At 41.6% G+C, this 23,303-nt stretch overlaps 1 protein-coding gene across 26 annotated transcripts in view; it reads right to left on the bottom strand.

Moving 5' to 3' along the window:
• Positions 1–1,757: 1,757 nt before the first annotated feature.
• LOC134542275 (voltage-dependent L-type calcium channel subunit beta-2) overlaps positions 1,758–23,303 on the bottom strand; it is a 271,740-nt gene continuing 250,194 nt past the window's right edge. For 11 of the 26 annotated variants that reach the window (XM_063386396.1, XM_063386399.1, XM_063386405.1 and 8 more), the window contains 5 exons: positions 14,632–14,866; positions 13,388–13,652; positions 12,467–12,782; positions 9,915–9,956; positions 1,758–5,766 (listed from right to left, as the gene is read on the bottom strand). In XM_063386396.1, the coding sequence (XP_063242466.1) occupies positions 5,558–5,766; positions 9,915–9,956; positions 12,467–12,782; positions 13,388–13,652; positions 14,632–14,866 (1,067 nt within the window). In that variant the 3' untranslated portion in view covers positions 1,758–5,557. Of the gene's footprint in view, positions 5,767–8,657; positions 9,183–9,914; positions 9,957–12,466; positions 12,783–13,387; positions 13,653–14,631; positions 14,867–23,303 lie in introns of those variants that run through there. The other 15 variants (XM_063386409.1, XM_063386404.1, XM_063386415.1 and 12 more) reach the window with 4 other exon arrangements.

The raw sequence follows: 23,303 nt of genomic DNA on the forward strand, positions 1-23,303 counted from the left end.
CGTACCATGTGCGTCTCTGCCTAAGGACGGGAGCAGATAGTAGTTCCCGAAACGTCGCTTGTTTCTGTTTTGGATAAACTATTGTGTTTGTTTCGTCTTTTCGTTTTATCGTGTTTTTGTCTCGTTTCAACCATTGTGCTAAATTTTTTTTTGGGTTCAATATTTTTGTGTCATCATGATTTGTGGTTTTTTTTTTTTTTCGTTCTCTTAGTACATTTTTCTTTGTTTTTCTTTGTTTGTTGACCATATTCCTGTTACGGAATATTTTGTGGTGTTTATATTCTGTTGACAGCAGCAATTTTTTTGCTTAATTTGTGCTTTTTGTCTTTTGGTTATTTTTACTTATTAATTTATTTATTTTATTTTTTAGTTGTCTTCTACAGAAAAAGTACTTAGCAATGGCGTATGTCCAAAAAACTTACATCAAGTAATGTTGAAAGTCATTGACAGATTAATTATGGAACTGAGTAACAGGTTTAAGGCTTTGGAGAACATTAACAATAAGTTTGAATTTTTTAGTGGTGTTCAAATTCATAAAATGGAAGTAGAAGATCTAAAAGTCAAAGCAGAGGAATTAGGAAACACAGGGCCGATCTTAACAAAGAAGAATTCGTATTTGAAATTGAAAGTTTTAAGCACCATGCATTAACAGTAGACTATGAATTAAAAGATGCTACGGCATCAACAATGTTGAGCCTTATCTAAAAAATTAAATTGGAGGAGGCACATCCTAACATTACTACTGCTCTGAGAATGTTTTTCACCCTTCCAGTTATAATTGCGTCAGGTGAAAGAAGTTTTAGTAAACTTAAACTTATTAAAAGCTATTTGAGAAGCACAATGGACCAGCAGAGATTAACAAATATAAGTATTATTTATATCTATTGAACACAAACGAGCTGCTTTGATCAATTTTGATGATATTATTAACACTTTTGCAGCTAATCATGCTCGAAAAATTAAATTTCGAACTGAATTTCTTTGTATGGTTATCAATACAATATTATACTTAATTCAGAATCACATGTTCCTTATGTAATTTTAGTACTTAATAAACTTATTGGTAAGACATTAATTTTCACTGTTGTGCAAACAATAAACAATAGTTTGATAACAGTCTACTTGATTATAATAAAAAATGTAATTGTATTAGTTTTCCAATTAGTGTACTTGATAAATAAAAGTTCTCAATTATGTATAAGTGAATGGTATCATTTCAACCACCGCTTCTAACGAAAAAGGGTATTTTATAATGTTGGTAAGGAGGGGGCGGCAAATTAAGCTTTGCCCCCCCTAACGAATCTCCTAGTTCCGGCCCTGGTTTCATCTGGTAGTTGTGATATTCATTGACAAGTCAGGGGCACTAACCTTTGCCTGTGTACGCAGGTACACACGTTACAGTTGTAAAACTGATCCTTAATTAGAGGTCTTCCCATTTCTCCATACAGCTAAACTTCCTGTTACTAGATTGTATTATTGTGTCAATACTTAAAATACTTCAAGCGTTATTCGTGTAAACTCTTTCACGACTTTGTATACAAAAAAATAACTTTTTAATCTAAAAAGAAATTATTGGAAGAATAAACCAAAAATTAGTGAAAACCACATCAATAAAATGAAGTTTGTACATTTAGTTTGGGGGGGTGGATCAGAGTACCTGGCCTTAACAAGAAAGACTATCTCTAGTGTGAAGCTTCAATCAGTGATTGTCAGCTACTGGCTATAGATAGAAAAAAATCAATTACCTGAACACAGTGTGTGATCAATAAAAAGATTTACTTTTATTTACAAATATTTATAACAGGTTGGTTCATTGTTTGCAATTGGAAATTCGCGCACAAGAAACTAATGAAAGTTCTTGTCGATTGCTAGGTAGCAATCTCGTTTGGTTCTATAATTGGTTGTATTTCCACCTGAAACAGTTTTAAGATATACACTTCAACACTGTCACCAGGGTGACAAGCTCAGATGCAAATACACTATAACTTTGAAAAAATATAAATACATTCTCTTCCACTGCCATGAATCACAAGCTTTGAAGATTTGTATGTACATAAGCATCAGTTTCAGTAGAAAAATGGTGTACCAATAACGCTTGTAAATGTCAAAAATTAGAGGTTACTCATTTAGCATGGTGCATAATAATGATATTTCATTTCAAATACTGTAACCACATCAAAGACTAAACAGACATACATTGACAGTAACAATAAGGTAAAATGCCAATAACATTACCAGAATATTACCCATCATCCATTAATATAGTTCAAATGACTTGCCTGCAAGATGTTAATAAGAGATTATGTTTGATCTTGTCAGTGGAGAAAATACACACTGAAGAATAAAATTCTGTAAATTCAATTACATGCATTGACCACTCACTTTGTTTCTACCTTAATTCCATAGTTAATAACTAAGGTTTGAAATTATTCTTCTTTCGGCATATTGGGATGAAATTTTAGTGCACAAATAAAAAGTGCATGCATCCATAGAACAAAAATTTAACAGGAGATATACAATGTAGCATATGATTTATTAAAAAAATATATAATAATAATGCATCAAACAAATTGCATAACATAAGCTCATATATATCTTTAGCATTTAACTTAACAAAATTACGACTACCAATTTTTTTCAATGCTGACATCAGCAAACACTGTTTCTGCAATTTTATTTCAATCAGTTTTACTTGTAGCGTTGTAGTTTGTTAGCCAAGAAAATTGTATTACAGCGTGCAGGGCGTCAATCATATTAAACAATTTGTTGGTTCTCTTTAATATGACGAATGCTATGCTGTTTCTTCATTTCGATGAAACAATATGCTTTGAAAATTTTTAATCATGCCAAAGAAGTATAACTTCTAACACGCAAACATGAGTACATGCACCCTTTTATGAACCGGGCATTGAATAAAATTGTTTAAATTTGAGTATCAGTTTTACTGCCAAGTTAACTCCAGAACCCAGTTTCATCTGACTGGGCAGCAACACCAAGCTGTCAAGTAAAGGGTGTCCATGCTAAAGTCAAAGTCGAAATGTTACTGTGCAATCCGACAGGCTGGTGTACTCGAGACGGGAATCCATCTTTGGGAGAGAAGCACAGAATGTGCAACACATTTTTGTAGCATCTACCAAACCTTGTTAAAAAAATGAGATGTGAAACACATTTTTGTATGTAAGAAAAAATTTCAAGATAATAAACATATATATTTGTACACTGTTAAAAAAGACACTGTTTTATTGGACATTTCTTTGTGAATATTTGTTTAAGTTCACATTATGAAAGGTACTTTGTAAGTGTCAGAATATTTCAGCCAACCTGTCATTTTGAACTTTAGTTACAAAAGTTTGAAAATGTTTGAAAATGCTTTGAAAATTGCTATCCTCTGCAAAAATGTACAGCATGTATTATTGACCCTGAAGCATATTCACATTCCCTGAATAATGAGTATGTGCATATCACTCTGGAACACAGGCGCACAGCATTTGACAGGAAATGAGAGAGCAGAGAATTACGAAACTCGAAGACTGCAATTAACCATTCAGTTATTAAAGCCTCTATTGTTAAGTTTGGCGAGCATGCTGGTTCAACATGCTTGTAGCGAGAAAGCCCTAAGCAGCTGACGCAAACCTACACATAAAATATTGACGATAAACCTGGGCTTTTCAACTTATTTAACATTTTGCCAACTTTTAACAGTGAAAACAAAGGATCAAGCTGCGGATAAAATACCGTAGTGCTGTATTGTTGGTCAGTACCTACTTGTAACAACAGGCAAAAACAACTGAGGAATAAAAACAGTTTAGTCCAAATGTGCAGTTAGGGTAGTGTTGGGCACCATCGACTAATTTCTACTATTAAAAAATCAATCATTATTTGTTCTGTAGTATTGAATAATTCAATTTTAATCAAATAACTTTTCATTCGCTCTGAGCTTCAACTGTGTTAGTAGTCACAAATGAATAGGTCTGAAAACTGTTCCAATTAATAAATTAAAAAAAAAAAAAATTGAAACTATAATTATTGGCTCAGTGTTTACATAAGGAAAATGACATAGTACGCAACGTGTATATCATGATAAGGGTGTAGACTGAAATAGTAGTAATATTTTTTAAAATTAGTCTAATGACCAAAGATCTTTTCAATATATTCTACATATAAAATATTCAGAGCTGAAAGTAATACAAAAAATATTGTTTATAATAAACTATACCCACCAGTTTTTATTCTATGGTGCCCATCACTGAGTTATGGTGTTAATTGCTGGCCCTACAATACAACAATCATTTTTATCTTCAGCATGCAGTATGTACACCACTGTGTATTTTTAAGTTTCATTTTACAAATGGCAGGAGCATTTAACATTATAAATATTTCATTTAAATAAATATAATTAATTTGACTGTTCAGAGCCCTGCATTGATAAAATTTTTGACTATTTCTAAGTATTGCAGGCTTTGAAGAAGAGAATTATACAATTTCAGTATTTAAGGAACATAATAAGATTAACATTACATTTTACATCATAAATTATTTTCGTTGATGTGACTGAATGCTGTTAAAAAATTCAGTGGTTTGTAAACATGATGTAATTACATTCCTTTATTAGTAAAGAATAATTTTTTTTTGTTGCAAAAAGTCTATGTAGCTTCTGTGATAGGTTGGCTAGTCAGTTGTTAGACTTGTGGCTTTTAAGCAGTATCAGACCACTTCTGTATACGTGCATAGGTTACCTGTTGGAGGCATCACACACACATTGAACAGAGACAGAATTATCATTTTTCAGTGGTAACCCTGTGCCTTGTAATTCACTACTATAGTTACTATGCAAAATAAAATAAAAATGTAATACCATGTAACAAAGTTTAGCATTATCTTACATGTTCACAGAACTTTTGGAGGATTCAACATTTAAATGTACAAGTGCAACATTATATACAAAAAATAGAATACAATTTACAAATATGTATTTACCCTACTCTATGTTTCCAAATGGTGAAACATTACTTGCGGAATGGCTGGATGGTAGAGGATTAAGTGCCTTAGGACTCGTGTTCAAATTATTTTCATCGTTTTTGATTATTATAAACTAAGATGCCCTTCACAGAGAATCTCAATCTACTCATATAAAAATAACATCAGCTCGAAACAGATTTGCTTTGCAAGGTATACTGAAATAAAAACTTTAGAATAAAGTTGATTCAAGCTACATATTATATAATATTTTATGAACTTTTAACAACATCTGCTTTTTTTTTTAGCCCGCCGTCATATTTTTTTCCCGGCTCACGTCTTGTTAAATCATAAACGTGCTACTCATGGAAAATTGGTTTTCGGAAAAAAAAAAAAAAGGCGCGGCAAGGTAAGGAGAGATGGTCATGTGTTAATTCATTGTGACTACGATAATTAATTTTTTTTTTTTTTTTAGGAAATGTCATCTCTTACGAGTTCTGACGAGTTTTTTTTTTTTTTCAAGGAACAAACGCACTCTTCGCACTGTGTACCCTCGGTTGGCGGGAGCGCTGCTTCACGAGTCTCGCGACGCCCGTCGCTGCTAGATGGCGTTGAGCACGCGGCGGGACGACGCCCTGTGGGGAGACACGTCCCGCGCGGGGCCCCGGTGCGGCGGGTGGTAGTGCTCTTCCCCGCCGCGGTAGTGCACGTGGGCGTCCCGCTGGGTCGCGCCGGCGCAGAGCTCGTACTCGCGGTCCCGCTCCAGGCGCGAGCGGCCGCGGGCGTGCTGCGAGTGGTACATCGACGGCGCTGCAAGAAGCCACGCGCACACCCTTCACTCTCGCCAGCCCACGCACTTGCTAAGAGGTCGTGTTCCACGCTCCTCGGCCGTACGCTCGCAGGTGAGCACCAAGCACAAGTACAAGTCATTTCAACGTTCCGCACCCCACAATGGTTTCTTAACGGTTTTATAAAAGCATATATGCCTAAACATATCACTTAGCTCCAGTGGCGGATCCAGGATTTTGGTTTGGGAGGGGCTTGACCCAGCTGAGGCTAGGCTTTATCAAGGCAAATACTAAAACAATAGTGGACCCAGATGCTTTTGGAAGGGGCTCGAGCCCCTTAGCCCCCCCCCCCCCCCCCCCTCTGGATCCGCTACTGCTTAGCTGCTACATAGCATTCAGACTGGGTCTCACACCGCGCTGATTATTCCCGTTTCAGGTCGTCACTGTTAATAAGGGGATTTTTCTGAAAATTGTACCACAACATCTCCCTTGCATTTGTTGTTTGTCACCAATATCTTGAACATATATTCACTAAGTTGCACAACTGTTCGTAGTTACTATCAACTGGGCGACTTTTTCATACCCATTACATCACACTTGATGAATATCAGTTGAAAATGTTAGTGACAAAACAACAAATGGCAAGGATGCTATCTCGTTTGAAAATAACAGCAATAGATCTTAAATTTAGTAATGAGAAAATTAAATCAAAACTGCGTGTGAGACAGCTCTATCAAGTGTCGAACATAAGAAAAACAGACCACGCTACACGGTGCCAGCACCTGCTCCAAGCTACTTGCAGTTGAAGGTGATGGAACACGACCTTGGTTTTTGACACCCAACACTTTCAGGGCTACACCTGAGGAATCACTCTTTCAAAGAAATATCTCAAACCTTAAACTACAATCATCGAATAGTCAAATACAACTGACATATGATGTATTACCACTACTGACATTGAATAATTAAGGACCATAAAAATTTCTTGTTCAATTATATTTACAAAGTCTTTATTTATAGTTTCCTCAATTTTATTAAAATATATCCATTTCAATATTTTTAATTTTGCTTTTTAAATAGTTAATGATAATTTTTTAACCACATTAGTATAACTGTACTTCAATAGCTGATCATTACGGAAAAAAAGAAACACACAGAAAACAACGTCAAGTCAAGAAACAACAGTAAACATTGAACACACAGGAAAAACAGGAAAGCAACACGTATTACTACTGAATGTACAACTATTACAACAAAAAATGCTAGTACTGCAGGAAGTTCAAAAATTTCACTTTCTAAGGGATAATACCAACACACAGTACGTACTTGCAAAGGTTGAGGAAGCTTTATGCACACAAAAAAATAAAAGGAAAGAACTCAGCATATTGAATGAAAAGTGTACTTTTTGCACATCAATAAGTGAATGTAGTCCAGTTCATGAACTGTACATGCTCAGTAATACAAATGTAACGTGTAACAACCAGCTCAACACAGAAGCATCACTGGGGTATGAACGGATGTGTGTTGTGTGAATGTCTGAAACAAAAAATTAAAATAAAAAAAATCATAAAAAAATAATATATGTACAAAAACACATAAAAAGTATTGCGTACAGCAACATTTTTGATATAATTTGTCAACAAAAGCCGGATGCTTTTCTGAAACGTTCTGCTTGTTTGCTTGCGTTCCTGCAGCGGTTACCTTCCCTCGCGGCATTATTCGCAAACCAATAATGCGAGCGACGTCCGAGAGATGTCGCCGCCCGTCACACACTGCTTCTGCCATCTGTGGAAGCAATTTTTAAGGTCTAACAGTCCGCGCCAACTCCAACAGCGCTGCTCACATCAACAAACCAGAGTACTGGGGCTTGGAGTGCTACACTAAAGCAATGTGTCTGCAGGTGTGAGTTGGAGCAGCCTCGAACCAACTGGCTGCTTGGAGGGAGGGGGTAGTCTAGCAGTGCGGGGGTGGGGGTGGGTGGGCAGAGGCAAAGTCCAACATTCCTGCAGGTGTGCAAACCAAGCAGACCCACCAAAAAAGCAACATTCACCGGCAGCTGTACACTATGCAAAACAATAGTTTACCTTCAAAAGAGGAACCAACCTCAAAAATTTTTCACGACTAATGCAGGCAGGATTTTAGGGCATTTAAGCTGAAGATAACAAGTTGCTTCAACAACCAGTCCGGTTTGTTCAAGCAAGGTGCTCTCAGCCGGCTAGCTCTCGTGACGTGCGGCTGTAGGACAGACGTGCCAAGTGCGACCACGATGGCGTGTGGCTTCCTGGCCGACCAAACTGCGAGAACAATATCTCCAGGCACAGATTGGCCAGCTCGGAAAGCAAGCACAGAGATACTGCACTCTTGTGCCAGGAAATGGTCGCACCACACAGAACTGGAGGACTTCCAGGCAGGATGTTCCGAGTGGAGGAAGACTGGCCACTCACGGTGGCGCGGAGGGCAAGCCACTCAGCAAGTCCACTAGAGGAGGAGGGTTCTAGCTGCAACCGGGTGGGGACAAGGCCACATGCACGCTCATACTTACTGCCGACCAGTCACGAAGCAGTGGTTACTGCGCCGGGTGTGAAAAGTTGGTGGCCAGAATCAACTGATTAATCGTGGACGTCTCTCGCACTACGCCTGTGGAGGGCGTCACTGGCTCTTTTATTGTTTTGTTTTGAGTCGCGAGAGCCGAGGTTCAACACAAAAGTTGCAACAAAAGAAAAGAAGAAAATCAAGTAAAGATTAAACAAAACATAATGAAGAAAAGATTAAAAGACAAATAAATAATAGAGTAAGCTTAAAGAAAATAGCATGCAAATAAGAAAAATTAGCAATATAGAAAAGATTCATACATGTTAGGTACTGAACAAAATTTCATAAAATTCTCTCACTGTTAAAAATTCAACCTTATTTTGGTTAGAAATAATTTTTGAACCATGGAAAATGTATGAAGGTGATTTTTCCGGATGTGAATGATAAAGATGAGAAAAAGAAGCAGATTATAAATTCTACAGCTCTGGATAAAATAAGAGTACCTATGTTAGTGGACTTAGGTTAACATGGCATAATTGAGTTTTCCAAGCAAAATATAGGTAAATAAATTCCTTGTAACTTCTGTCCATATTTCATACGTAATAAAAATTTCACAAATATCAATAGGTTCACAAGTATTATTACTTCATTGTTCAAAGTACCATGAATAATTCTATTAATGAAAAATATAAAAGTTAGAAATTACATTCTGTGCGTGGAAAGAGAAGGCACCTCCACGCCGCGCGGACCTGCGGTTGCTGTTCAGTCACATGAGAGTCTCCCGCTCAGCTCCGAGCCCGAGCACAGAGTGTCTCGCGACTCTCTCGGACGCTAGTCGAGTTAGTAGTGATTCAGCCTGAGCTACCATCACCAAGATGCTGGCAGACGTAGTGCTATAACCGTCACCTACCAGCACTAAAGAGCAATGTCATTTCCATCGTAAAACTAAGAAATTTTTGTTTCTCACAATACTGACAAAGTAACATGTCCAAGTTAGTCACGGATGAGAAAGATTAACATAATATTATAAACTGACCATGATACCGAAATTCAAGTGTACTCTTACTCGCTGTTGTAGTGATCAGCAGACTTACTAGAAGCACCAGGGTCTTGCATTTGAGTCTCACACATGAGTGTATTTACATTTTGGGATCCCCTAGTTCCTTACCCATCTCAAAGCCCCTGGGATAAGACAAGAATGCTAACTTATTGAGGAAAAAATATTAACAATTACCTTCGATGAGCCACCAACTGTATACCGGGACAACGTGCTGTTGTGAACTACTATCAAGCATTACGACAATAATTCAGTAAACACAAAAAAAATAAGAGAAGGCATTAGCCTTAACTGCTGCCGGAAAACTCAAACACAAGCTGAAATAAAGGGCACAGTGAAATGATGAAGCCGGAAAGACTTGTCACACTTGTGTCATGAGCGATAAACACGTGATCCTGGCCAACACACGTTTATGGAATTATATGGGAAATACCAAGATGCGAACAATGCGAGAACGAACTGTAATATTCACCTACACACAGGGAACACACAGGAAATGCCCTTCTTTACAAATAGTATGAAAATACTAATACAGGGCATTCGTATCAGAAAGATATTGCGTAAACTACAGTTTCATTTACCTCTGGAGTCATGCGAGTAGCCATATCCGTCGTGATGCAGCCCTGAGGAGAGAAACAGGCAAAGGGCACGGTTAGTCTGGTTAGTTGTTAGTTCACATGGCATCTGGTTCACTTACAGTTTTAAAATATTTTAAACTTTCCCAATAGGTAAAGATTAGAGACATTTATTCCTCGAATTTTTCAGCAGTCCTTAAATTTTAATACGAACATAAAATGGTATTGATATATCCCATTCCTGTTGGATCAGGAAACGAGGGACAACATGCTGTTATAAATGTATGGATTTATTTATTTTTAATTACATAAAAGTATTTACCAGTAAACATGCCCCCAATGTCACAGATAGAATTCTTGGGTTTTGATGTTGCATTAAAAGGCCTGTACTCCCCATTCACGAAGGTCCTAGTGCCGTAGTCATAGTTATGGATATTCCAAAATTCTCCTCACACACAATGACATGCAGTTTGAAGGTGGTGTGCAGCGTTCCAGAGCTGGCGGGTCACACAACACTCCTGTGTACCATCCATGCACTAACCCAACAGAGTGCATGAATCAAGAAGTAAAATTGCAGCTTTGCAGGTGGATACCTACTGACCACACTAAGTGGGATACGCACCTACCCAAGCTGTTAAATTACCTTTGATGGAAACCACTGGGTACTACCCACCAGAGTTACTCCAGAGTTTAGCTTGTGGACGAGCAGAACAAGGCGACATGGAGCCAGATAACCACAGATACATCATCAGTAAGTCAGAACAGGGGCAGCTGGAGTGATATCTCTCAGCATCCACACCTGAGACAACTCACAGCCTTCCTCTGCTTGACCCAGGCCAGACGGTGTATGTCCGGTAACACACCTGCCTGTGGAAAACTGGAGATTCTGCACTAGCTTAGTCCCTTAGTGAGTGGGAGATGGTATGCCGCCTTGGCCCACTGCCTATATGGTAAGGGAGTAATGGGGCATATTCTTATTTTGTATGCTCCTCCCAGAGTAGTTCAGATGGAAATATTAAGTGAAGCTTCGAAAGGCTCGTCTATTGTAAGTGAAATACCCAGTTTAAGTCTCCCCCAAGCAATGGTTAGCAACCAAATGAGACAAACAAGTGACATTATCAGCCTGGGCGAGTACAAATACCCGTCCAGTTCTTCAGAGGAGTCCAAAAGAGTACAGACCGACAACAATGGAGAGGAAGCACTGCTGGAAACTGCGAAGATACTTCAGCACGGGAGTGCCATCCCTCTGCCCGCCAGTCACTCCATCTGAACAGCGAGTACCTGCCTCCCAACCTATCCATTCAGGTAGTGCTGGGGGCGGCCACGCTTCTAGCCCAGCGAGCAGGCAACTGCAACTGGGCCTGGTTGGTAACTGGTTGAATGAAGAATGTGCTTGTTTACTAGCTCGGTATCAAGTGAACCGTCTTATGAACGCTATGAACAATACCATAGCTTTAACAGTAACATAGTTTTAGTACATTTTAAGTTTGTTGGGACTGTTTTCCCCTTTGTGAGTTTAGTGCATCACGAGATTGTTAGTGCAACTGTGCACTTAAAAAATTTGCATCCCCTAGTTTTTTTTTACCATTGCAAGCATCTTGGTAATAACTAAAATACTTAACTCTATCCATAATTGTTTCCTTTTGGTAGCTAGCAAAAAATATATATATATATGTAGTCTTATTTGTCAAAATATTATTTTGATTATCTTTGTTCTGATTTAAATGTTACACAATTTTCATATGTATAATTTCTTATTTTTATAAATGATTAGAAAGAATGTAAAGGCAATAGAAAAATAAAATAATATCATAACAAAATAGTATCTAGTGTTGTTTTCTGGTATTCTGCCACCAGACAAGTTCATGACACAGGTTAAGATTTGTGATGGTGAATTTTTCAGTCATGTTTGAATATATGCAGGGTCGGTCCCCTCTGTCGATCATATTACCGCTTAAATGTGGTTTAAGATATTTGATGGCCCGCAGTGCCCTGCCAGAGTGGCCTCGACCTCAAGTGTTATATTCTACAGCGAGTTCACACACAGTCCTCCCATCAACATGAACTGGCTACCGGGACCATTAATTTATAATCCTATGGACCGTAAGTAACCTATACAATAATTGCTCACACACATTGCAGTGTAAACTTCTCCAATGTCAATTCTATACGATTGCCAGGACACAAAGACAGTCTTAAATAGTACCTAATTTTCAGCATTTATTTAGAAAAAATATTAATATAGTTATGCATACATGAGATATAAAAGAGAGAGGACAGTATTGTTTACAGACAAGTAAATTTATCAGAAATTAAAAAAAAAATAGAACAACTTTTATTGTTGAGAAATGAAACGTATTTTACCGGGTATTTAGTCATTAAAAATACTAACATAAATACATATTACTGTTCAGCATAGTATATTACAAAAATAATTTTATATTTTCCAAAATTTAACTGTGAAATGTTTGGCAACAACAGTCAAGCTTCAGCCCCTAGCGTGTGAAGGTGCAGAGCCCTGGGGCACACATCATGGGCAAGTAACAATAGAAGCTGACCTGGCGGAGTGGAGTTGGCAGCGTGGCCCGACATCTCGCCCGATGGCGAAGCCTGGGGTGACACCTGCTGGGGCGGCAGAGGTCGCGGTACCAACTGGGGCACCGCGCTCGATGGCATCGCAGGGGGGTGAGTGGCTCGCCAGTACGCCTCCAGGTACTCAGCTATGTGCTCGCACGCGTCCTCCAGCTGGTTCTCGTCCAGGATCACGTCGAACATCTCCGGGGGACACTGCGCCAACTTCTCCGCCGCCACCATCTGCACGTTGAGGTGGCGCGCCTGCGACTTGCCGCGCGACTTGATCAGACGCTGCAGCACCTGCAGCACACGACACGACATCTGCACGCTGAGGTGGCGTGCCTGCGACTTTCCGCGCGACTTGATCAGACGCTGCAGCACCTGCAGCACACGACACGACATCTGCACGTTGAGGTGGCGCGCCTGCGACTTGCCGCGCGACTTGATCAGACGCTGCAGCACCTGCAGCACACGACACGACATCTGCACGTTGAGGTGGCGCGCCTGCAACTTGCCGCGCGACTTGATCAGACGCTGCAGCACCTGCAGCACACGACACGACATCTGCACGTTGACGTGGCGCGCCTGCGCATTGCCGCGCGACTTGCCGCGCGACTTGATCAGACGCTGCAGCACCTGCAGCACACGACACGACATCTGCACGTTGAGGTGGCGCGCCTGCGACTTTCTGCAGGCCTTCATCAGCACCTTTAAAAACACAACACGATCTCTGGATGTCGAGGTAGTACGTCTGCACCTTCTGAATGCCTTGATTAGCACCTTTGAAAACACAACACGATCTATGCATTTTGAGGTGGCGCACTTGTGACTTGCCGCATGACTTGGTCAGATGCTTCAACACCCATGGCAACACTAGATAACTGGCTCGCGGGGGAGGAACGCACCTTGGGGGAGGAGATCTTGAGATAGACGATGGTGGGCGCGAGCGAGGTCTTGGCAAGCTGCGATGGGTGGTTGATGGTGTCGCAGTCGAGCACCACCAGCTGCAGTGTCCTCGCCAGCTCGAAGATGCGCTCTATCTCCATCTGCACCTCGGCCAGGCACGTGGAGCGCGAGTTGGACCGCTCCATGATGGCGCGCTTCGATGGGTTGTTCAGCAGCGACCGCTTCGCCAGCGATATGTCAGCCATGACCCGTGTGATGATGATCCTGCACAGATGGGCCATCATCAGCTCTACTTGCACCACAACTAAGAGGGACATATGTACGACTTCTAGCTAGTCCCCGATCGCCCAGGCACGTCTGTCACATATTACTAACATTCGTGGCCACACGGTACAACATGAATAATGTGCTCAGTGTAAGTTTCAAACCTTAGCAAAATACATAGACATACAAATACATAAATACAAAATACATAAATACAAAATAAATACTGCAATAATTGTGTTGTTTATTCTTTGATGTAGGATTAAGAGGAATGATACAAGATTCTGGTGATAGATTTCATTAGTTGCGTACCCTGTTAAATGTGTCACTACTGACATGCCACTGAACTGGACAGGGTAGGATGAAGTAAAAGCTGAGAGGGAAATGCCTCAGGCTGTATCAATGTTCCTACCATTTGCAAAATATTAAAAGTCCTAATAATTGGGTATACAAGCCCATTTTGCATTGGCATGAGGTAACTGATTTAACCAATACACATTTAGTGACTTCGTTGTTTTACAATAAATCATTATGATGCCTCGCACAAATCAAGGTTCATTAAAGCTTATTCTACGCAGCATGGTTGAGTTGTGATGCTGGTGGAACAAACTAAAAATGAAAGTAACGAAAGTAAATGGCAGTATAATGGAGGAAAAAAGTCCATTTGATAGTACCGACTAGACTACCTAACTGCAAGATTATGGCATCGAACAAGGACTTTCTGAAATAGTAGAATAATATCCTATAGTTAAATCGAAATAATAATAAAATATTAAAAATTATTTTACTATAAATCATTCAGATTCTTATGTCCAGTATTTTGTCTTAAACTTGTGGGAACAACTACAAATCTCAAATGGATACACTATAAGTTCAGATACTTGAAAATATTTTGGTAAAGCATTTTTAAAAAGTTACATTACCTGGAAATGTATTATCATAGCCATAAGAATAAATTGGTGTTGAAAAAGACACTCACTTTCCCTCGAAGCGGTGTTTGAGGAAGTCGAAGAGCGCCTTCTGCATCATGTCGGTGACCTCGTAGCCCTTGAGCGAGGGACCCACTAGCACCACTGGCCGCATGGACGGCACCACGTCATAGGGCGCCATCGCCTCCTGCTTTTTGAAGAACGGCTTCCGCTTCTCCTTGGCCGGCGGCGTCGCCAGCGTGGCCTTGCCGAGCCTCACGCCGCCCATCGAGTCCGAGTCCTCACCTGCACAACGGCAACATATGGCGCTGCCAACACACTCCTGCCCCTGTGCACTGTCCCCATTGGTCGAACCTCACACCGCCCATCGAGTCCTAGCCTGCACAACGGCAACAGACGGCGCTGCCAACACACTCCTGCCCCCGTGCACTGTCCCCATTGGTATAGCCTCACGCCGCCCATCGAGTCCTAGCCTGCACAACGACAACATACAGCACTGCCAACACAAACCTGCCCCTGTGCACTGTCCCCATTGGTATAGCCTCACGCCGCCCATCGAGTCCTAGCCTGCACAACGACAACATACGGTGCTGCCAACACACTCCTGCTCCTGTGCACTGTCCCCATTGGTCTAGCCTCATGCCACCCATCGAGTCCTAGCCTGCACAACGGCAACAGACGGTGCTGCCAACACACTCCTGCCCCTGTGCACTGTCCCCATAGGTCGAGCGACATTGTTCCTGGGTAGAGAGAGGGTTGAACCTGCTGCTGATGAACACCAACTCTATTCAAACTGCTGTTTTTTAATTGTAGGGTTAAGTGTTGGCCTAACATTGAACTGCAAAGAGGTGTGGAGTCACCTGACAATTTTATAACGAAATAAAATGCCATGTTAAGTTTTGCATCCTCACTAATCAAGTACCAAATACCCACCGTTGGTCATGCTCCGAGCAATAGGAACGAGAGTGATGGAGAATGGTGTATGTAATGAGACACTGACAGAACAGTTAGAGCATATCCTTTTCTCTTGGTCAGCCTAACACAGCATTCAGAAGTGTGCTATCTAGTTGGGCTCTGTTTACTTTCTGACAAGTTGATAAAAATTTGGTCATCAACATAGGTAAAAGCAATTATTTCATTACTTTGTAATGGTGCATATGCCAGTTATGTCTCCGCCCACGTCACAAACGAGTTACCATACTGTAGGTTGGCGAAACATCCTGTGAGCTCGTGTGATACAGTGAAAATGGACCCAGGATCAGCGATTGGAATAGTTTCCTGGGCTGTATTTGAAGGTTCAGTCTTCACCACCATTGGTACCTGAAATATGTAAGGCCACCAAGCACGCAAACAGATGCTCAGTCCATGAGAAGTCACCAGGAAACGCACATCAAAGAAAGACCCTGTAAGAAGTCAGCCAGGACCGGCCCGATGCCACCACACAGGAGGGGGAGACAGCGCTGGTTGGCATGACTGTTGACATAGGGAGACAAGTTGAATGGCGGGAGTATCCAATGTTGAGAGGCTCGCCCATAGGTCATGGGTTGGAGTCCTCCTCTCGCGAGTGATTACTGGTACCCTCACCATGCCAATGATACAAGTCCAAAGAAAATCAACACGACACTTGGGGGTTGCTGGTTGGAGTCCAGTAACAACGGCCGCCAAAATTTTGGGCGAGCACCACCACTCCACAACCAGGAATCAGATGAGGCCAACTATTAAACCAAAACTTGTAGGGAATTAAGTATTTGACAAAATGAGATGATTTCGGTTTGAGTCCAGAAAAAAAATAACAATTTTGCCTTAAGTGAACACTACTCCGCTCTCCCCTAACCTAAATCATTACGATGTTACTTCATGAATGTAATAAAACTACTTTAATCACGAATTTCTTAAAGGTGTGATTATTTAATTTTAAAATTATTTAAGTTTTTAAAACATATTCCAGGATAGTTCCAATTGTGACAAAGTCTCATTTGTCAAACCAGTATTTTTGTTACGTAACCCGATGTCCACAAACGCGAACACACGCACAGATCCAGTCCGCCATTTTGGAAGATTCGGCTCGTGGGTACAGCAGAAAGGAATAATGCTGTTTCCCAGCAGGCAACAGTGGTCGCCCCGCCCACAGCCAGCAACGCCAGGAGGCCACGACAAGCAGACGGGTGTTGGCGGAAGGCGGGTGGTCGTCAGCGGAAGTCACGACAAGGAAGCGCGCTGCTGCTCGCAGCTGTACCTATTTAGGGTTTCCTTTCCGGACATAAGTTCATTAACAAATATTGTTTGTTTGGCATTCCCTGCAACCCACTACATTCATGCCCCGCAACTTCCGTGCACTGCATATTTATGTAATTTTGGTTGGACGTTTTACGGACGGTGTTACATCGCGCGGCGCACAGGGATCTTCTCCGGACACCACAGCCTCGCCTTCAAGTCCGTCAGCCGCCGTGGCTGATCTTGTGGCGGGGGAGGGGAGAGCTTATTTTTAACTCGCGGGTCGGCGGCAACACGGGCTGTCCGTGTGCAGTGTCCGTTCAGTGTCCGTGCAGTGTCCGTTAACGCGACCCAACTACTACATGTCTTACATTCCGCGTCATGGCTGTCCAGCGACAGTCAACCTTAGCTGACTGTGCTTCTCTTCATCTAGCCGCATTTTTGAAACTAATTCAACATATAAGAATAGCAAAATGGACGGTGCTGAAACAGCACATAAAAAACTAAGAAAACACTGATGTAGGCACAGCATGACGTTAAATTGTAATGTCTTCTATATTAACTTTTCGTCCACGCAATACTAACTTGAAACTTGGCGTTTTGAGTTTGTTTCCAAACATATTCTTGCACTGATTGTAAAGTAAGTTCTGTGGAAATCTAAAACAACACTCGGTGAAACCAATCAAAACATTAGCCAAATGACTCGCTGATACCATCATTCCAGGTTTCGCCTTTTCAAACTGCCTCCTGCTCGCGAGTAGAGGCGGAACATTCGCCGCTGTTCCCAGTGCCTGGCCGACACGTGGCACGTGGGCACGTGGGCACGCGGGCACGCAGTCAGGCCCAGCACTTGCCGGCCTCACGATCCCGACAGCCGCCACGCGTGCCTCTGGTCCCCACGACCACGCCCAAGGAGTCGCAGACACTCCACAGCGCCACTCCACTGACTCCTACAAACACTCCACATCTAACCTGTCGACACCTCCACCATGCCAGCAGACACCGTCTTGCTCTGTGACTCGAAGACTCGCACCAGCACCACAGCTACATAGCATATCTAAGGATTCGAGAAGGTTGCAAACACGTCGATAGATTCTGCATTCAAGTTATATGTATGCCTTAGTTCTAGCACTTGGATAATTACCAATTGTGTCAGTACTCCTCCTCCCTTTTGCATGCATACACCAGAGAGAGTTGTACCACATTGCATATCTGATGACGGTCATTAATAAAAACTCCCAGAGGATTCTGTGAGAAAGTGGCCAGTACAGCTTATAAGTTGAAATTCATCTGATATTCCAGCCCCTCTCATTGGTAGCAGCATACTCCCCTGACCCACCTTAAGACTCCCACACATCACTGTCTCCCAATGAATGAATAGTATTCTCCTCTACATAGTCTGTTCATTCCGAATTATTTTATGTTGTGACTATATTCCTACGCAGCTTCGCCATTGCTGGCGTCTACCCTTTCATGGTTGACTGGCCCGCGTGTAGATTAGATTACTCAGGTTATTTATCAATTTTAAACCCAACCAACACATTAGTTACTGACTGAACATGGCAAAAACAAACAACTCCGATGCATTTACGAGAAAATCAGCGCACAGAAATCAACACTGAGAAAAGTCACATAATGAATCTCCCACTTGTTATTCAAATAAAATCATTGTTAGAGCACTTAGCGCCAACCAGTCATGTTAATAAATGTTATTATATCCAAAGACTTACCTTGTATCCTCGGTCTGTAGCGAGGAGCGATGGGCCCAAGTGTCACAAGATGATGGTCTGGCTAGAAGGAGCCCGTACAACACTCTCACGAAGTTTTACATGACAACCCCCTTTTTTTTAAATTATAAAATAGGGCTAAGTGTTTCTCGCACAATTTAACTCTCTGTTACAAAACAATTAGTCATCAAGTAGTAAAATTAACAATGTACTGGATTTGAACCTCTGGTCCGAGTTTTTTCCTAGTAGTTATTGGCCCACCCACAGATAACGTCGCGTGTTCTAAGCCGGCCCGGGAAGTAGGGGAAGTAGGGGAAGTAGGAGAGGGGCAGCTTGGGCCCACGCCCACCGACAGCTGCTCGCTGCAGTCCCGGCGAGGCTGCAAACACGGTGCGCCACTCACCTGTAGGAGCCCGTGGTGGCTGGCGGGGCGGGGGGGATCAGGCGCTACCAGCTGCGCTACTCCATGCAGTCCTCGCGAGGATCCATGCACTCCTCGCAACACTCCGGACAACGCGTGAGGACGAGGCACTAAGTCTGCAGGAAGCATAGCGTGGCGTGGCGCTTACACTGGAGCTACGGAACTCTCGCCTAGCACACAGTGCGCACGACTCTACTGTTGGAACAAAGGCATTGCGAGGTCAAAAACTCTGCTAGACACAAGTTGCCGAGAAGATGTGTTCGTGCGAATCTGAACATTTGTGCTAAAACTCATGAAACTTGTCTTAAGGGCGCCGTCTTGCCTGGGCACACGTACGGTACTTCAGGAAAAACAATGCGATATGAAAACTACTCAAGATGTCCGAGAGATGTCTATTTATAAAATGCATTCAAGAATTATCTGAAGGCTGAAAAGTACTTTTAATTTCTTATTAAGTTTTTATACTGCATATTTATAAAAGTTAAAATGGTTAAAAGGCGTGTTTTCACATTAACTTACAGGCGTAAAACAACGGATACAGATTCTTGAAAGCACTTAAGGGACTTGCATTACACCTTTAGCTTCATTTCTCCGCCATATAATGTTACGGTCATCGCTCAAGTTACAATATTTACAATGGACGACGAGAAGATTGCCAGTTGAGTATTGCGCTTAGAGGCGATACCGCGCTAGAAGCACCAGCGAGCGTCGCACTTATCATCCCGCCTCACTGACCCACATACATCCCTACTAGTCCGGTAGACTCTCTTTGCGCCGTGATGCCTTACTGGCTTTCAGACTCAATTACAGTGAAATAACGGTGATGCTGTACGCAGGGCTGCTCGATTCGGCATGCCTGGAAGAACAGCAGAGTAACAGCAGTCAGGGCTGCCCTGAAGATGGCTACTGTAGCGGCTCCCGAAACGGCGGCATTACCCCGCATCATCGACACGTCAAACGCAACCGAAAGCCAAGTAATACATTAAAACTAACAGATTAAAAAAATGTATTTAGTGTTTGTTTTCCTTCTAATAGTTCTCCAGTGTACTCAAAAATTAGTTCCGACCATGTCATCACATTGGTAACTTAGCCTAGGAATATTTATTTTTTAAGTTACTGTTAAATTGCTATGACCAAATGATCTTATAATAAAGTCGTTTTTTATTAAGTGCTCTCCCTCTGTTCCTTGTTGTGCATTTTTTTTATGGTTTTTGTGCATGTTTATAGTTTCAGGTTGGCCACACTGCGCCTAGTGTAGGTCGTGCCGCGCTGGTGGCGGTAAGGTGGCAGCCGTGTGAGGGACAGGCAACTCCCGCCCGTCACGGGTAGCGAGCTGGGCCGCGGTCGTGTGACGTGGTATACTCTTGTGAGCAAGATGGCCGGCAGGCGAGTTCTGTACTGTCGACACGCTCGAACTGCGGTCGCTGGTCGTCACAGTTTCTGACAGCAGCGCGACTGGGGGATACGAGAGGATGCACAACTCCCGATAGAGTGGTTCTAATGCGTGGCACAGGTAAAATGAGGTCGTCAAACAGCTGACGGAAGGAAAACTCTATAAGATAAGTGTAGAGCTTAGTGTGTCAACATCAAGCAGTGACTGAATTTTTTTTTTTTTTTTAAATAATTTCTTTGATTTTGAAATCATGCGCTTGATATTAATCAGCAGTGTACGGAAATTAGACTTTACGAGTTACAAAAGTATCAGTCAGTGGCAAAACAGGCAATTCATTTTTATTTAACTTGTAGTAGGCCTACTTTGGCCACGCATGAACAGTAGTATTACTCTTTAGGATAGACGTAATTGGTCTGATCGCCATGTCGGGTATCGTGTTTAGGAATAAGTACAGTCAGTATACCACATAGGCGTGCGCAGGACTTCAGTAGTGGTGGTGCCAGATTACACAACAGCCGTATCATTCACGGACCCGAGCCTAAAGCTGGGGAAAAATTTGGATTTGAAAGCGCAAAATGGTGCTATTTAAGGTGTTTCCGAACAAAAACATTAAATACACAGATGTAAAAATTTTAACATTTTTTATGACAAATTATGGCTTTGAACATTATAATCGCCAGGAAAACTATTAAACTATTTACAGTTTTAAGCTTTGTTGAGCCATTAAGTAAATTGCACAAATTGTTTGCACGGAATTCATGCTGGTGGCTTTGAAAAACCGTACTTAGGCTACATGTTTTCTGAAGACGCGAAATAAATGCTAGAAAAAACATTCTCAAATGTTAAGTTTTAAAATCAACAAATCAAGGGAGTTTTTGTAACATACCTCAAATATGTAAAATATTAAAATAATAAAAATACACAAATAAGAGTGGGCAAAAGTTTTAACTTTTGGAATACAACAAAAATGTTTTGTCGGCGACTGCATATAAGTCATCGAGTAATCCTTTTCGGTATCAGGCTTTTTAATTTTAATCACCCATTTATACATTATAAAGACAGATATATACATACAGCAATTAACGAACCATAACAACTGTCAACTAGTGAAAATAAAATGATAATTAATTAATGAGTGATCCACGTAACAAACACAGGCTGTACTCGTGTAGTCATTAGAACAGTAAACTGATGAGTAAACACTAAGAGTAAACACTGCACAGTAGCTTTGAATATATATACTGTATAGAAGTCGCGAGTGGATAGGATTTACTCTACATTTTTCAGAAGCGTATGATGAGCAGCTTGGAAACTTCACCGCTGCAGTGCGCTGCCGTAACGCCCTGTATCGTCTTAGTTGTTATTTACACGTTAGAGCGCAGCGCTGTCGCCCGCTGTCATTCCCCGCACCCCTCAACCATCATTCACTGCAGCTCAACGTCGTTCAACTGGAGGGGGAAGGGGTGTTTGAAGAGTTCGACACTTGTCCGCTAGGGACCACCACAAGTCGATGCCTCTAGAGATGGTGGCGATTGCGGCGGTGAATTAACCAACTACCTCAAAACCGTATTAGAAATTTTAACCTGGGCTGGCGACTTCTATACAGTATATATATTCAAAGACAGTAGTGCTACCTGGCGGACGGCGGCTATTATTCCGTGCGCCTGCCGAGTAGAGTGAACAATGGACACCGAACGCGCATTCTATGTAATTCGAGGAGAACTAGGAGAAGTATTTACTTTTCAGAAGTTTCGCAGCAGCGGCCCGCGTGTACAACACAAGTAATTGCACCTGGCTTGTTTCCGTGTGTATAGTTGGTTCGATTGATAATTGATGTACTGATAGTGTTATGAGCACATATCTGTAACTCGACACGATTGGAAAACATATTTTTTTGGAAATAATACGGTTTTTTGTAAGTGTGTATTATTTCTGCTTGTAAAATACAAAATAACGTTAACCCTAATGGTGGTGCCAAGGCACCTGTGGCACCTACCCTGCGCACGCCTATGGTATACCATGACCTTGGGAACACTGGCAACACAGGAGAAGAATGGCCCGTGCCAGTGTGCAGACTGTACGAGACAGTGTTTGGGCTTGGGGTTGCGGTATAGACACGCTGGGCTGAAGGAGGGCCGAGCGGAGATTGACCCGTGTCCCGGGGGGGGGGGGGGGGGGGGGGGGAGTATGATGTGCGTGGCTAGAGGGTGCCGTGTGGTCGAATGCTGGGGCTGTTCCGACCGTGTGCTTCAATAACTTGCGTCTGCGAGCTCCATGGTGTCATGGCAGTACCAGGAGGGACCTGCTCGTCTCTTCCACTTGAATACATTCACTACATGTATGAACCAAGTAGGGGAATCATGACAATTCTGGCCTACAAAAAAATATATATTTTTTAAATTAATTCAAGATGTAATAAGAGTGTAAAATCAAGTTGGAAGACAATCCTTTGTGATTAGTATTTAGTAAAAAAAAATATTCATTGGTATATTTAGTTTGCAATGCTAATTTTTTTGGTGTTTTCGAATTTTTAATTCACAAATTTATTGTGTATATGCCTAAACATGTTAATATATAATTCTGTATTTACTCATAGTAACAGCCTTATATTCAAAAGGAAAAAAAATATTTGTACTCTGAGAAAACAATAACAAAAGAGGGGAGATTTTAAATTGTGCAACTAATAAATTGTATTTATGGTGTATGTAGTTACTAACCCAAGCAACCTTTTTTTAAATGCCTTAAGTAACATACAGCAGTATCCTCGCGAGATCTTTGTGTGACTGCCGAGTGCACAAACCTCGAGACCTGATCCCTCTCAATTCCGTCCCACTCAGTCTCTCTGTTACGAGCACGACCTGAAGATCTTATATAGTACATTACAGAGCAACAGTAAACGAACTTGTGATTATTTGGTTTATTTATTAAGATGTATGTGTATAATGGCATGAAGTTTTGTATCGTTCC

This window comes from Bacillus rossius (genome assembly GCF_032445375.1).
Source record: "Bacillus rossius redtenbacheri isolate Brsri chromosome 4 unlocalized genomic scaffold, Brsri_v3 Brsri_v3_scf4_2, whole genome shotgun sequence".
Classification (NCBI taxonomy): domain Eukaryota; kingdom Metazoa; phylum Arthropoda; class Insecta; order Phasmatodea; family Bacillidae; genus Bacillus; species Bacillus rossius.